The following is a 15,646-nucleotide window of genomic DNA, read 5'->3' on the forward strand; positions in this document are numbered from 1 at the left end:
TCTTAGAAAATCATCAATATTAAATAAATAGATATAAATAAATAAATAAATAAATAAATAAATAATCAATGATCTTCAAGTGGACTTCGGGCACTGTAGCTGTTCTTTCACTAACTTGAAGGGTCCTGGTGTCTCCCTCCACAGCGCCAGGGCAACTCTCAACCCGCCAATGCTTCAGAATACAGTGCCGCTACCCTGATGGAGCTCCTTCGGGAAAAGGAGGAGAGAATTCTGGCCCTGGAAGCAGATATGACAAAGTGGGAGCAGAAGTATTTAGAAGAGAATGTGATGAGACATTTTGCTCTGGATGCTGCTGCAACTGTGGCTGCGCAGAGGTAAGTTGTTGGTAGGAGGGCTGCTCGTTGATAGATGAGATTGGGGAAAACCAGGTATGGTAATTCATTCAGAGACTTCCCAATGTTTAGTCTCCTTTAGCATTCCCCCGCCCCGCCTCCAGTTTCTCCTCAAATGTATTTCTTTCTTCTGATTATACATGGACTAGATGGCTTTGGGGACAGAGGTTTAAGGACTTCAAAAATTCTGCTCTATGGAATTTTTGGAATCATAATTGAATTTGCCGTAGGAGCGAGCTGGGGCATTGCAGGTGGGCTTGGCTAAATATTTGGACACCTTGTCCCCTGTTAGCCACATGTGCATGCCGTGTAGTCTCAGCACCAAAGTGAAATCCCCTGCAGAGAAATTCCACCCAGAAAGTAAATGTCACTCAGGCGTAGCTGCTGCCATTTGATAGTTCTGGCTCTTCCTGGGTATGTGCCGAACATGAGTCCATCACTGCCCTTTGAGAAGGTCTATATTTGAAGGCCACATTCTCTGTATTCCTGAGCTCATCACATATAAGTAGTATCATTCTACCTGGTACCAGAGAGAGGAAAAGGCAAGAAGAGTGTTATTTTGGGTTTCTTTGTATATTATAAAAAAAATAATTATTAGCTTTTAGAGGACATAATTACTCTTCACTAGTTTTTCTATGTTGTTGCTGTTCATAACTATTAGCTGGGGAAGAAACAACCCAGTTATATTCAGGTGATGACTTAGGTTGTGATAATGGACAGAACCTGGACATAGACTTGAGTATTGAAGGTAGTATAGAGTATACTGCTCCCAAACAGGCTTCTATCCGGAAAGTTAACAGAAACAGCAGTGTTTTTTACATTCTTCCAAATGTGGTACATCTGTAGAGTCCAGCACTTGCTAGACATTGGGCAGTGATAGGTGTGTGGAATGGATCAGTGTAAGAGATGGACTGGCCCATTTTCAACCTGCTCATGATTCTCCGGGAGTACTTTTTCCATCCTCCATGTGACCATCCTGTCTCCAGATAACCTTATATTCTTAATGGACTGAGGTCTTCACAGCTTCCCTGGCTTTGTTTCCTGAGAAAAGCATGCTCAGTAAAAGCCAATTTCATAATGGTGTCCAAGGAAACTCCAGCTGTGCCAGAAGATGGTCACAAGGCTTGGGGGCCCGATCTGAAGCAGAATGTCGTGTCTGATTACCTCCAGGCTCCCAAAGAAGTGCAACATTTGTTCAGAGTTACCTAGTAATGGTGAGCCAGAGAGATGCAGGGTAACTGTCAGCTTTATACAGATGCCTTGAATGATATAACACATGATGGTGCGGGGTATGAGACAATGTTTGAAGGCAGTGTCTTGAGGCTGACCACAGAGTGCACTCCAGGGCAAAGTACAGGAAAGCTAGAAAGGTGCTTGGCATGAGGGCACCTTATATAAAGACAGAACACCCATTCCTCCTCGCCTCTAGAAAGCACTACGTAGTGAGAATTCCCTGACAGATCTATGTCCAAAATACGCTGGCTTCTGTAAATTACATTTGATTTAAATTGAATTGCTTTATATCACCAAGAAATAAGTGCTCATGTAATTACTGTTTTCGGCAAAATATGTACGATCGATTATCATTTTGTATGATAAAACAAAGCCTGTTCCCAGTGTTCCTAGCTAGTAGGAACACCTTCTACCAGAGGCAAACGTTCCAAATCTGGACTGTTTGTAAACTGATCCAGACGACAGGAGAGAATGAGAGAGAGATTATACTGGAACTCCTGTAACATAAGTGAGTTAGACTAGATGATTCCTCCAGCTCCTTCTATTAAAGGTTTTTTGCTATATTTTCAAAGATAATAGTATCATTACCCTTTGCTATGGAGAGTAGTTTCCTTTTCTTCATTCTTCATTAGATGATCAATTTGGGGAGTAACAGCCAGACAATATTATTTCTTAACTTACAGGCTTTTCTGTCTACCTTTCCAAAATCTCTTCACATTCCTTCTTCATTTGTTAACCTCCCACCAGCCAACCTAAAGGTAGACAGGAAGAGTCTGCCCCATGACCCCTTTCCGTGGTGGAAAGCTTTATATGTTTTTTCATCCAATGCAATTGTTAAATGCCTGGAATACTGGCTGCAGATGCAAAGTGCTCAGAATTGGATTAAGGAAGGAAAGAAGAAAAATGAGGGAGTAAAGAAGGAAGGAAGGAAGGAAGGAAGGAAGGAAGAAGGAAGGAAGGAAGGAAGGAAGGAAGGAAGGAAAGGAGGCAGGGAGGGAGGGAAAGATTTTGTTTCTGAATGTGTAACTTACATCCCCAAATTTCATTAGCACTACATTTTAACACTCTGCCTGGTGTCTGTGTCTCCTATCAGCATCTCAATTTAAAATATTCTAAACCTCACAGGTCTATGACAGGTAGCTCATAGGTAAGCACCATGTGTCACAATTAAGTCAGCTTGTTTGAGTGATATCAGCAGTAGTTACAGATGACAGAGCACTGTTTCAGTTAAAATATGAGGCAACACAGGAAAAATGAACCTCTTCCAGTGTACAATTTGATGAATTTGGGAAAACGGAGGCAACAGTGGAGCCTACTACCCAAACCAAAATAGAAGACATGCTCTCATGTGACCTTGAGTCCCTTACACTTGATGCTTTCTCCCTAGACAATGACTCATCTAGTTCTTGTCATAAAAGCACTAACTTCTTTCCTAGAGTGTCAATATAAAAGGAGTTGAATTGTGTTCACACTCCTTGTTTTCCTTTGGTGCTCAGCATAATTATTTTGAGCCTTCCCAGTCGATGTATGCATTAATAGCCCCTTTTCTTCCTGTGTAATGTGCCATGCAATGGATGTATCATAGATTATTTATCCAGCCACCTGATGATGGCTATTTGGATTATTTCCAGTTTGGGCCCTTTAAATATAATAAAATACAAATTTTAACATAAGAGTAAAAAAAGTTTTTTTTTTCTTGGGGTAGAAGGCATGCTAGGATAGTCCATTTATACCCTGTACAGTACTTTGATTCTGACAACGGTTTGTTAAGGGAAAGCTGTTGACACAATGATTTCAGGAATAGGGGACTAGAAGTGTTCGGGAGTAGACAGTGATACTGATCAGTAGTACACATAGGTAAGTTGTGTTCAGTGAAAAGGAAGGAAAGGGGGGAAAAGAAAGAATATAGTGAAGGCTTTTGGCTTCTCTAGAAAGTTACTTAAATTTTTTCTTATTTAAAATAAGTACTTGAGGTGGTAGTGGCACAGACCTGTTATCTCAGTACAGAAGAGGGCCAGGGAGAAAGGCTGTGAGTTCAAAGCCAGCCTAGGCTATACAAGACCCTATATAAAATAAAATAGTATTTGTCATTTAATATTTTTATCCAAAGGGTACTAGAAAATCTACTTTATTTGTCAAAAACAGGCAGTGCTCTTCTGAGAACTTTGGACTTCCTGCTTATCCAGTAGGTGCTGTCATCTGCTCTCAGGCACAGAGGAATTATAGCATCTATAAATCCATACTGAAGGGCACAAGAGCCAGAATTTAAATCAACTTTTTATCACCTTAACTGTCCCCTAGATGTGGTATGGCTCAATGATGGTGAACTTGATATCATTAGCTGTTCAATAAAGCATTATTAGTTGAGGCTTATTACTTAGGCACCTGGAAGCATTATAAATAATTGCACCATCATTTCCTGCCTTCAGGCTCTGAGTTACTGCTTCTCTAGAGAATCTAGGTACTTAATATGATGAATGGAAATCCCTACCAAGAAGTTTTTGTTCATTCTCAGAAGACCAGATTTGGCAATACAGATTTTGAGTTTGAGCTCATAAACGGTGAATTTATGCCTGAAGAGCAGCAAAAAGATAATATGATAACAACCCATCAGCCATGTAGTCTGTTAGGTTGGATTTACTGAATTGGATTGTTAACTGTACTTGGAATGTTTTAGTTTTGTTTTGGGAAATGTGAATTCAGAAAAGGGGGAAGTAAAGTAAGAGAGGGCAGGAAGAAGACACGTACCACACATGGCTATTTGTTCTTCCCCTAATGGCCTCTCTCAGCTTCCATATTCTGCCTCTTAGTCGGTATTCTCTTATGGTTACCTTGTTTTCTACCATGACTTCTCTGAAATAAGAAAAATGCTGCAATAGTAGTTCTGACATCTCTGGGCTTAAACTAAAAATCTCCAGCAACTTATGGGATCTTGTCTTACGGCAGTTCTCAAGACAACTTCACTCCAATAGCTCTGACATGTAAAGGCATCAGCACTTTCCAGAAATTCTCGCCTTGGTTCCCTATGACAGCAAACAGGATTTGAATTACAAATACAGTTCTCTTTTATTGTTTCAACTCCCTAATGCTGTCGTTCACATGGTCTCCAAGTTCAATCACATCTCCCTCCTACAGCCGGTTCCCATTTCCCTTCCTTCATTACTGGTTTGTGTTTTCATTATCACCTCATGGGATGACTGCAATCACCTTCCTAACTGGTCTTCTTGATTCTAGTGCCTCTCTCTGGTCCATCCATCACATTCCAGCCACAGATAGTGCTATTGTCCTAAAGCTTGGCACCGGTCCTTTCATGCCCCACAAAAAGCTTTAGTAATTTTCAGTGCCTATTAGACTAAAGTCCAAACTCATTCCTGTAGTGGTTAATTATTTATCTTTTGTCTTCCCTTGCACGTTTCCTGCAGCCAGTGACTAATCACTTCCACGTGTTTCTCCTCTCTGGCCTCCCACAACGTTCTACTTATTTATGGTGAAGTTCTTGTATTAAATAAACAGCAGAATGCTACCCATAGGAAAAGATGAAGCATGTTGTTTGATTGATTTTTAAAAACTATTTTTGGTCCTTTGAGACGGGGTCTTACTATGTGATCTTGCCTTGCCTAAAACTTGCTGTATAGATGTGGTCTTGAACTTGTAGTGTCCTGTCTCAGCCTCCTGGCTGCTAGGATTACAGGCATGAATCACCACACTAGTCAAGGTGGAGTTGAAAAGGCCACTAGGTATTTTAAATAGGGCTAGGCTGTGGTGGCTCACACTTCTAATCCCAGTACTCAGAAGGCAGAGGCAGGTGGATCACTCTGGTCTACAGAGTGAGTTCCAGGACAACCAGGGCTACATACAGAGGAACACTGTCCTGGAAAAAAAAGGCATTTTAATTAGGAAGTTGTGAGTGACAATCTCAAGAGTACTATAGTTTGGATTATTAGAGAAAAGAAGAAGAGATAATTTGGGGGATATTGACAAACATCTGTTTATTTAAGAATTTGAGATGATGGTATATCAGGTACAAGGCATGTGTCTTAGGCTTTGCACACTGTTTTCTGACTGCAACCAGGATCTCCTGCTATTCTTGAGGGCAGTCTCAGAGCACTGCAACTTGTTCCTTCAAATGCTGTGCTAGCTTGCATTTGCAAAGCCATTGGCTTCATAGCCCTAGTCTTCTACAAGGAAGATTGATGCTGAGGGCTGTCCTGGCAGCCCTGGAGGAATTCACTAAGTGCCCCACATTTCCAGGCTCCATTCCTGAGGAGTTCGCAGTGTCCATATCAATTAGCTGGCAGGGCTCTGTGTACCCAAACTGGTCTTTTATGCAATGAAAGTGGCAGTAGGCCAGCACTAGCTCCCCCAATGACAAACTGTACGTTCAAGCCCCCAGTGTCTGTAGACACCATGCACTTTTCAAGAGGCTTGGCTCTCAAGTGTTAGCCTTCAGTTTCCCTTGGCACTCTGTTAGGGCAGGAATGGCCTCCAGGATTACACCAAGGGGTAGAATGTCTTAAAGTCATACCCGCTTTTTGTCATTCTCTTTCTACCTATGCACTTCTCAGTGTTAAAAAGCATTGTTGAATGCCTTTACTGTGCCTGGTGGTATATGTTTTTATGTGAATAATTTTAATTTACATAAAGTGGAAGGAACTGCCACTTCGCCTGTCATTTTACATATGAGGAAGAGTAAGCATAAAGCAGGTAACTGACTTTTGGAGATCAGAAAGGTTGTAAGTGGCAGAGTGTTTGTGGAAGCTGAGACTTGATCCTGAGGCTGTCTAGAGTAAAAGCCTTGATATCAAGTACTATCCAATGCTGTTTCCTCTCAGACAGTCCAGCAGGATTGTAAACAAGTGGATTGCACGGGAGGAATACATAATTTTGGGATGCTAAAATAGTTTGAATTTGGCAAATGATGAGAGCAACTGTATCCCTCCTACCTCTTGCCAATTCCAGTAAATGGTGTCAACTTCACAAATGAGCTATAGGTATCGGAACAGCAGTGGTTTCTGTGGAGGCCTACCAAACTTCCCCAGTCTTAACGTTAACTTACCACCTGTTCATCCCCCTGTTATATTACATCCAACATGTATTCATCATAATCTCAGTGCTAAGAGAACATAGCTATCTAGCTTCCAGCAGATAATATGCCTAGGATCTGGAAGAAGTACAGTGAAGCAGGGCCAGTTCATCCTTCTCCAGTCTGTTGTCCTGATTTCCTGTGTAACCTTTGCAATTCTATGTGTCTTCCCTTAATCATACTACCTATCTCTTTCCCTCAGTCCTCATCTCTATTTCCCTGTCTTTTGTCTCTCTTCCCCTCTCCCTCTTTGCCTCTGCCATTCTCCCCGATACACACATTTCTCCTCGTTGAGTTAATGGTCTGAGACAATTTCAGGTGGAACATGATGACTCCTTGCACAGCCGGGATTCTGGCAAGAGAACAGTCATTTAGTTGGTATAAGCTCATGCATTCAGTGATAGAATGGTTCCGATGTAGATTAGATAAAGAACCAAATAGCACTGAATCAAAGGCCCTTTTTGTTAGTTCATGTGCCCAAACTGATTTTTAGCTGTTTATGTGTCTGTTGTTTGTTTCTAGCCCTCATATGTAAATGATACTCAACTGTCAGCAATCCTCTGATTTCCTTCAAATTTTAATCTTTCCACTTTGTGACTGTTAGGAAAATAAAGTGGAAAGTGTACATATTCCTCTTGCTGTTTGGTGACCTAAAATGTTGAATGGGACTAGCTGTTAGAAGGTTTGGGAGACATGCTTATCCAATTCTGCGAAGGCAGTGTATACACGTCTTACCAAATCCCTGCTGACTTTGGCAGCCATGTCCACGCCAGTGCATCTTGTATCCTGAAATCTTACTTGCTGAAATCTTACTTCTGAAATCACTCAGAAACCAAGCATTCCTCTTGAGATTAATTTTAGTTTAAAACCTTTCAGCAAAATCTCCATTGACTTAGGATAGAGAATAACATTTATTGATTTTGATGCCTGCTCATCATCATCACTACCCATTTTCCTCCTCAGAGACACAACAGTCATTAGCCACTCTCCTAACACCAGCTATGACACAGCCTTAGAGGCCCGCATCCAGAAGGAAGAGGAAGAAATCCTGATGGCCAACAAACGTTGCTTGGACATGGAGGGAAGGTAAAATCTGGATGTGGACCCAGATGGGTTGAGAAGTTGATATTGAGACCATCTAGATCAATAGAGAAGGACAAGAAAGTTTATTCATAAGTGATGAACTTGATTGTGTAGCCTGCCTCCCACTTTTCAGCCCTGCCTAAGGTTTGATGTGATGTGCCTAAGGTTACCTAAGGTTTGATATGATGGCCTTTATAATGAACATTCTTACTAACTACACAACTCCAAGTAGAGTTGCTTTCTCCTGGATTTTGTAATTGTTTTCCATTTGCATTCTGCTAGATCTGAGTTTTTGACATTTGTACTCTGAGGCATTCTTCATAGCACTGCAGTTCAATTCTATAATACAGTCAACTTCTCAACAAAACATCTGTTTGCACTGGGAAATACAGCACCCAATGTCTTTTTTAGACTCAGTGTCATTTACTTATTACCTGGAGGTCATGTCTTATTAGTAGAAGATTCCATCTTCTCACTGAACTTACTGTTACTACAGAAGAGTTCCTTCAGCAAAGAACGACTTCTTTCATATATAGCCTTTCTGTTTGCCCTTATTTTACTTTGATTTTTCTGATGTGTGCGCAGAAGTTCTTAGATGCTCTCTTGCATCTTCTTGGCAGTCCAGAGGATGCATTTTTTTTTCTTTAAAGCTCTAACATATTGACCCTTCCCTCTGACTCAGAATTAACTAGACCAACACTTCATTGAAAAGATAATGGGAATGCAAATACATTTAGGCAATGAGATCAGAATACAGCGATGACAACCAAGTTTCTGTGTGTGCTTTCTCATTGCCTTTTAGGATTAAGACCCTCCATGCCCAGATTATTGAAAAGGATGCCATGATCAAAGTGCTGCAGCAGCGCTCCAGAAAGGAGCCAAGCAAGACAGAGCAGCTGTCATCCATGAGGCCAGCCAAGTCTCTGATGTCCATTTCCAATGCTGGCTCCGGCTTGCTTGCCCACTCGTCTACCCTGACTGGTACCCCCATCATGGAGGAGAAGCGAGATGACAAAAGCTGGAAGGGGAGCCTAGGTAAGGAAAATAAAAGCAAACAAGGGACATGCACAGTGACATGCTTAGAACGTGTCTTGGCGCGTTACACAAAAAGCAAGGAAAAGAGACAATGCTCCAGGTTCTAGAAAGGAGAATTGGGGGTTACTCCCCACCCCACCCCCCACTCTCCGATAGAACTAACTGCATGCCCAAGAGCTCTGAAGTCTCATGATGAGAATGTTAACTGAGGCCAAAGCCTGAAAAAAAAAATGAGAATCCTGAAGTCTTTGGGGATGGGAAGGAAGATAACTTGAATTTTATGTAAAAAATTCTGATTTGGCTCTTGCCACATGGGAACTTTGTTTAAAACCCAAATGGACTTCATCTCAGGCAAAATTCAAAATTACAGCACTCCTGTGTTATTTCCTCCCCTACAGAAAGAGGACCCAAAGTTCTCTTTAAGCTAATGGGGTCAGGTGGCAGCTTTTGTTACCAGAATGTTCCGATATGAGAACAGAATGTGCTTTTTTGTTTAATTCCTGTCCATTTCATCCTCTCTAATTAAAGCTTCAGAGTCCCATAGATACTGAGACACATTTTTGATCCTAAGGAAGCAAACAAATATATATTTCAAGTATTTTGTTGTTTGTCATGCCTTCCTTGGTCCTCTGGCTCTTGCAGTATCCTTTAGTTAGAGTAAACATCCTGGGGCCCATTGTCATGTTTGGCACTGTAGGGTGTACAACTAAAAGCACCCTCATGGATACCCATCTACAGGTACCTCATAGCCAGGGCTTCTTTTCAGCTCTCTGGTAATGTGGGGTATTAATATTACTGGAACAGAAAAGAACTCTGACAAGTTTGTCTGCCATAATCACTAATGGTGGAAAAAAATCTACCAGGTCCCAAGGACACTTACACGTTTAATATGTTGTGTTGAGAATTGGATAATGAAGATGAGAAGGGGATCCTCTAAGTCCAAAATCAACCTTTAGCTGTGGTGGGAGATTCGGATCCCAGAGGTTCACTAGAGGCAAAAGGAAACGCTTTCCAAAGAAAAATGTCAAATACTTTCTTTTCCTGAACTCTGACAATGGTGAATAGGTCATCAGTATCTAGATAGCAATCACCTACTTTTCTCTTGTCCCTTGCTTCATCTGTAGGCATTCTTCTGGGTGGAGACTACCGTGCTGAGTCTGTCCCATCCACACCTTCACCTGTGCCTCCATCTACTCCCCTTCTCTCAGCTCACTCGAAGACAGGCAGTCGAGACTGCAGCACCCAAACCGAACGTGGATCGGAACCATCCAAAACCGCAGCTGTCACTCCCATCTCTGTTCCAGTGGCTGTTCCAGTTGCTGCTGCTGCCACTGCTGCTGCCATCACTGCAACTGCTGCCACCAACACTGCCCCAGCTGCCAACAACACCACTATCATGGTAGCTGCTGCTCCAGTTGCTGTTGCTGCTGCTGCTCCAGCTGCTGCTGCTGCCGCCACTGCCCCATCTCCAGCAAATGCTGCTGCTCTTGCTGCTGCTGTCTCTCCAGCTGCTGCTGTCTCTCCAGCTGTTGCTGTCTCTCCAGCTGCTGCTGTCTCTCCAGCTGTTGCTGTCTCTCCAGCTGCTGCTATCTCTCCAGCTGCTGCTGTCTCTCCAGCTGCGGCTGTCCAGATTCCAGCTGCTTCATCTCTTACTTCTGCTACTGTTTCTGCCACTCCTGCTGCTACTGCTGCTGCTGCTGCTGCTACTGCTGCTGCTGCTGCTGCTGCCGCTACTGCTGTTCAGGTTGCTCCAGCTGCTTCGGCTCCGGTTCCAGCTCCAGCCCCGATTCCGGCCCCAGCAATGGCTCAGGCTTCTGCTCCGACTCCGACTCAAGCATCAACTCCAGCTCCGAATGCAGTTCCTACTCCATCTCCGACTCCAACTCCTGCTTTGGTTCAGGCTGAGGGTTCTGCAAGTCCAGGTACCAGTTCTGGACCACGCCGTTTGTCCACACCAAATCTGATGTGCAACCCAGAGAAGCCAGGTAATCCCAAATTTCTGTAGCAGGTATCTTCTGGTTTGGTTCTGAGGTGTAGATCAATTAGTTGATGCCTGCCATTTTGACAGAGTTGGATGTTTCATGATCTAATAGGGATTGGTTAGAGGAGCAAAAAGAAGAGCTTCTGGAAATGCTTTTTCATTCACTAAAATGGAAATGATCATGAGTGGCCATTTTCCCAGTAAAGTAAATTATGAGGATGTACCTCGTTGCAAGTTACACTTACAAATTAGTTTTGTCATGGTTCTTAACATTGTTTGGTAAAAGTTATTTGTTTTTAACTTTGTCTCTAAGTCTTTTTTAACCTTTCATTTCCTTTTAGATGGTCCTGTTTTCCACTCCAGTAATCTGGAAAGAAAAGCACCCATTCAGATCCTGGGTCAAGAGCCTGATGCAGAGATGGTGGAATATCTCATCTAAACAGCATAATCAAGAGCTGAAGTTATCAGCAAAAGTTCTTTTAATCATTTTTCCCTTTTGTTTGTTTAATCTGGGGTGATGATGGGGTTGGGAGGTGGGGATGATTTTTTTTAAAGGGACTTCTTATTGGACTATTGTAGTACTTAATACCATGAGAATTCCAGTCTATTTTGGAATACATAGGGAGTACCTCGAAAGGATAGGTTAAGCAGGATGGGCTCTAAAGCTTATTGTTGGGATTGATACAAATCATGGACTATTAATAGGTAGTAATGTCCGTTGATTTGATTTGTTTTGAAATTTCCCAGTTTGAGGTCATTTTTTCATTGAAGAATACAGTATGTGTGGAAGGCAGTTTGTAACACGTAGTTCAGAAGTGGAAATCCAGAGAGAATTTGAAGACCTGCTGCTTTGTCTAGCAACTGCCTAGACAACAGCCACAGAGAGTTCTTACTTTGAGCTGAGAAAAGAAAATGTTTTAGGAGCTTTGGAAGCTGGAGAAAAGGAAGAGTATTGGGGTTAAGAAGGGTACTGGAACCAATTCTCTCTCCTAGTTGCCAGTTACCTGCTCCCTCATATTGATGGTATTTATCTCCATTTCAATGGTGCTTTGGAAGTGGATTCTTCTGGTTCCCTCCTGGAGGTTCATACATTCATTTATATACTCTGGAATAATTTATGCATTTGGATAATTAATATATTGCTTTCAGATGGTAGGAGAGTAAATGAACAGTGATCCATAAATTCCTCTCTCCTAGGGGGTTAGATGTTAGAAGCCTTGATGGAGGGCTTCATGAGATGCTGCATGTGGACTTTAGTGGTCTGGGTATAGTCATGAACATGGCTCAGTCACCTTACATTAGACCAGTTGACTGACTTAGCCTGTATTTCTTCTCCAATGCAGATTCAGTGGCTGGTTCACCAGTCTTTGTTTGCCAACAATTTGCAAAATGAGGAAACATCTTTTTGACAGATTGAATGTGTTGAATTTCTGGGTCGTACTTTGAAATATTTCATTTTTGCTTTCACAAATTCTTAGCATGTGTCTTCAAAGGCATATGCAACCATCACCTCCATGGAAATAACATAAGAAGTCCAAAGTACCAGGCTGCAGTCAGGAGAGAGATTGATTGCAGCAGTCTCCTCAACTACCTCTTCTCACTGCCAGTGACTCCATCTTGGAATCCCTTTGGGAAGCAGCTGAGAATGTATACACGGGCGGGACCAAACAGGGAGCCTTGCCATAGGGCTGCCTCTAAGGACACAGAGGGTGTCCTTTGTCACAGGTCCTTGTCCTTAATCTCTGCCCTTCATTAAAGTGATAGAACTGCAGCTAGTATCATTAAGATCAGTTTTCTGGGGTCTAGGGAGGGTAAGGGGCGTGGGGGAGTTATTAGGTAAAGGGGGGTAGAGGTTTAGTGATAGGTTAAGTTAGAAATCAGATTGATAGATGGAAGCCTGTATATGATGCCTTGGGCTTCAGTGATGGGAAGGAACTTTATCTAGCAATGTAGCTCTCCCTTCTCATTTTAGTGATGAGGAATCTGAGACTTGGAAAAGTTCAGTGACTTTTTCAAGATCACACAGCACATCTATCTGCTCTGCCAGTTACATACCCATTGTGGGAAATGATTATCTATATACATAAAAAGAAGAGCCTGTTTTGAAGAAAAGGTATCTTTTCATCTTTTCTAGTCTAGGGTATTCCTACTTTATGAAAATCTTCTTGGTTTGACTAGATTGTTTGGGTTTCTGAATTCTTGTCTCTGCTGGAGTGCCTTGTATGGAACTGTTCTCTTCCTCATCCCATTTAATCATTGAGCTATATGAAATGAACCCCTAAGAAATCAACTCCACTGTCTTTCACTATGAAATCAGGTGTCTAGGGTCATTTGATGTATTCCTCTGTGAGTATAAGAGTGCTATATTTACCTGTATTCTTGTGTAGTTCCTAATTACCTTCCAATGGATGTGTGTGTGTGTGTGTGTGTGTGTGTGTGTGTAAATGAGGGAAGGCAATACTACAACTTTTAACTAGTTTTTCACATTATTAATAACAAAATGATCATCCAGTACATTGGTCCTCAGTTAAACAGTGAATGCCAAATAGAAATTCAAAAGCATGAATAATGCTCATTCACAGCAATTTTTATTGCAAGGAAAAAAATCCTTCAGACAGTAGAAGAATCAGGCAGCAAGCACCAGGAGAGCTATTTTCTGTCCAAGAAAATGAATGAAAATGAAAGAAACCTTTCCTGTCCTCTCCTGATGACAGCACATTGCTAGGATTAGGGCTGACTCTGGGAGCCATGATTCTAATCGCATTCTGGAAGGCGACAGACATGATAGGTTCCTCACTGGGTGGCAACCATCACTGTAGAATCATGTGTTTGGGGGAAAGAAGGAAGTCCTTGCTGAAATACTATTTTGAACTTTCCAGAACCTCTCTGGCCTGCCACACTAGAGGCAGTCCTGATCAGTTTTTAGTCACAGGCAATTTGCTAGAAGGACATTGTATGTCTAAGAGATGGAAGAAGACTATGTTGATATAGTCTGTTTATGGACCATACAGATTCCACCTTTTGAGAAAATTTCTACTAGCTATCAGTTTAAAAATTCAGTTATACGGGATAAATCTCAAATGAGTCCCTCCCCCTCTTCACAGCTGTGTGGATGTAACCTTTGGAGCCTCTTCCTGTTCTTCCTCCTATTTACAGTAAAATGTATGCATTTTCCTGGCACCTTGTTGTCTTAACTGTTACTGTGTGGTGGTGTCTGAGGATCTTAAAATTCATTTGTTACCTGCAATGTCCCATGTCCAGCAAAATTTCATTTGATTGAACTATACTTGATAGAAAACTGTTAACATAGTTGGGGAAGTATAATCAACTTAAACTTCCTTTGGAAGTCACGTACTGTGACTGTTGTCTTAATGAAGGTTTGAATGTCAGTGTTGCTTTTGAGCGGCAGGGTAATGGGGCAGTAGAAACTTGAAACATCTGCCACAGTCTGTGACAGGAAATCTAGCAAGATCCCTGTTGTGTTGTCTTTTTACTTTTGCACTGTTGAGTGGGTCTAACAAACTGATTCCCAAGCTACTTTTTATGAAGAATCTAAAAAACGTGGCAGCTTAAAGTATAGATGTATGTGCTAACTTAATAAACGCTGATGTCTGTTAGCCGTACAATCTGTTATCTTAAATGCTCATTCATACATGGAATGTGTTACTTAAAATGTGTTCCTTCTTCCAGAAAATGTTCTCAAAGGAAGGTATTGGCTATGGGTTCATTGTTACCAATTGCTGCCTGCCACAATCTTTAGAAATTCTTCTTCCAAGTGCCACCATTGACAGCAGGACAAGGGTTGGAAGCATATACATTTTCTTCTGGTAGCAAGGGTGGGTTCTGAGAAACTTTCAAATCTCCTTCTGACTGCCTTTGTTATCAATGGCGTGCATTTAACAAAATGGCTAGATGGGGTTGGCAGATGGTTTGAGAAGAATTACTTTTGGTTTAATATATGTGGTCTCTTACTGATTGTGATCCTATTCTGTAATCAAGAGAGCTAGATCAAATAAAGTTAAGCAGGTTAAATCCACTTTGTGCCTATCTTTTCACTGACAATAAAATTAGCTGTTTGAAAATGCAGCACTGTGTGGAAAATGTGTTTCTTGGATGTAGGCTCTGTGTGATATTAGTAATTACTTTTAATTCAGTACACAGTGAAACAGTGTCTTGCACCAGCAATAGAATTTGCATTTGCTCAAAGTATGGGAAGTGATTAAAAAATCTTCAGACAACATGACAGACAGCGTTCTCTAATCAGTCTTTTCGTTTACAAGTACAATAGATAGTAAAAAGCTTTACACCTTTTTGTTTCCTGGTTCTGAGGGATAGAATGATGACCATGCAAAGCAGATAATTAATTTGGGAGTTAACATTTTGGAAGCATCCCCACACACACTTTGGCATTCCTTTTGTAACTGTTCGTTGTGCCAATTCATCAGTTTTAGTTGAGGGGGCTTGTTATAAAGGCAAGTCACACCCATGCACATACTGCCAACACAAGAGATGTCAGTGCGTTTAGACAGGAGCATATGAACCAGGGAGGGAAAAGTGGCGGTGAGGTCTGGGCAGAGTTGAAGGGGGGGAGTGGAGGTGGATTAATCAAAACATATAGTCAATAATAAATAAAAATAAGTCAAGAAGGGCAAAACCCACATGAGTTGGGCCCTCACTAAAAATGATAAGGCTGCCTTTACACTGTCTTCTCAGTGCTTCATGTTTACTAGTGAGTTCAAAACCTAACTGGGGAAGAAAGGGTCCACAAGTACTTTGAAGTGACCTCCTTTTGATTGATGATACAAATGAGATTGATCAGAGACACAGAATTTAGACACCTATAAATGTGAGTTGGGACTTTATTCCCTCCATATTTAT

The 15,646-nt window shown here is 41.6% G+C and overlaps 1 protein-coding gene across 9 annotated transcripts in view; it reads left to right on the forward strand.

Annotated features, from left to right (window-relative positions):
- Positions 1-14,854, forward strand: part of Amot (angiomotin) — a 58,320-nt gene extending 43,466 nt beyond the window's left edge. For 6 of the 9 annotated variants that reach the window (XM_042268723.2, XM_076562310.1, XM_042268722.2 and 3 more), the window contains 5 exons: positions 145-335; positions 7,633-7,755; positions 8,555-8,787; positions 9,912-10,772; positions 11,110-14,854. In XM_042268723.2, the coding sequence (XP_042124657.1) occupies positions 145-335; positions 7,633-7,755; positions 8,555-8,787; positions 9,912-10,772; positions 11,110-11,207 (1,506 nt within the window). In that variant the 3' untranslated portion in view covers positions 11,208-14,854. The remainder of the gene's footprint in view (positions 1-144; positions 336-7,632; positions 7,756-8,554; positions 8,788-9,911; positions 10,773-11,109) is intronic. The other 3 variants (XM_042268724.2, XM_076562313.1, XM_042268726.2) reach the window with 2 other exon arrangements.
- The last annotated feature ends 792 nt before the right edge of the window (positions 14,855-15,646 follow it).

The sequence above is a fragment of the Peromyscus maniculatus genome, chromosome X (assembly GCF_049852395.1).
Source record: "Peromyscus maniculatus bairdii isolate BWxNUB_F1_BW_parent chromosome X, HU_Pman_BW_mat_3.1, whole genome shotgun sequence".
Lineage (NCBI taxonomy): Eukaryota > Metazoa > Chordata > Mammalia > Rodentia > Cricetidae > Peromyscus > Peromyscus maniculatus.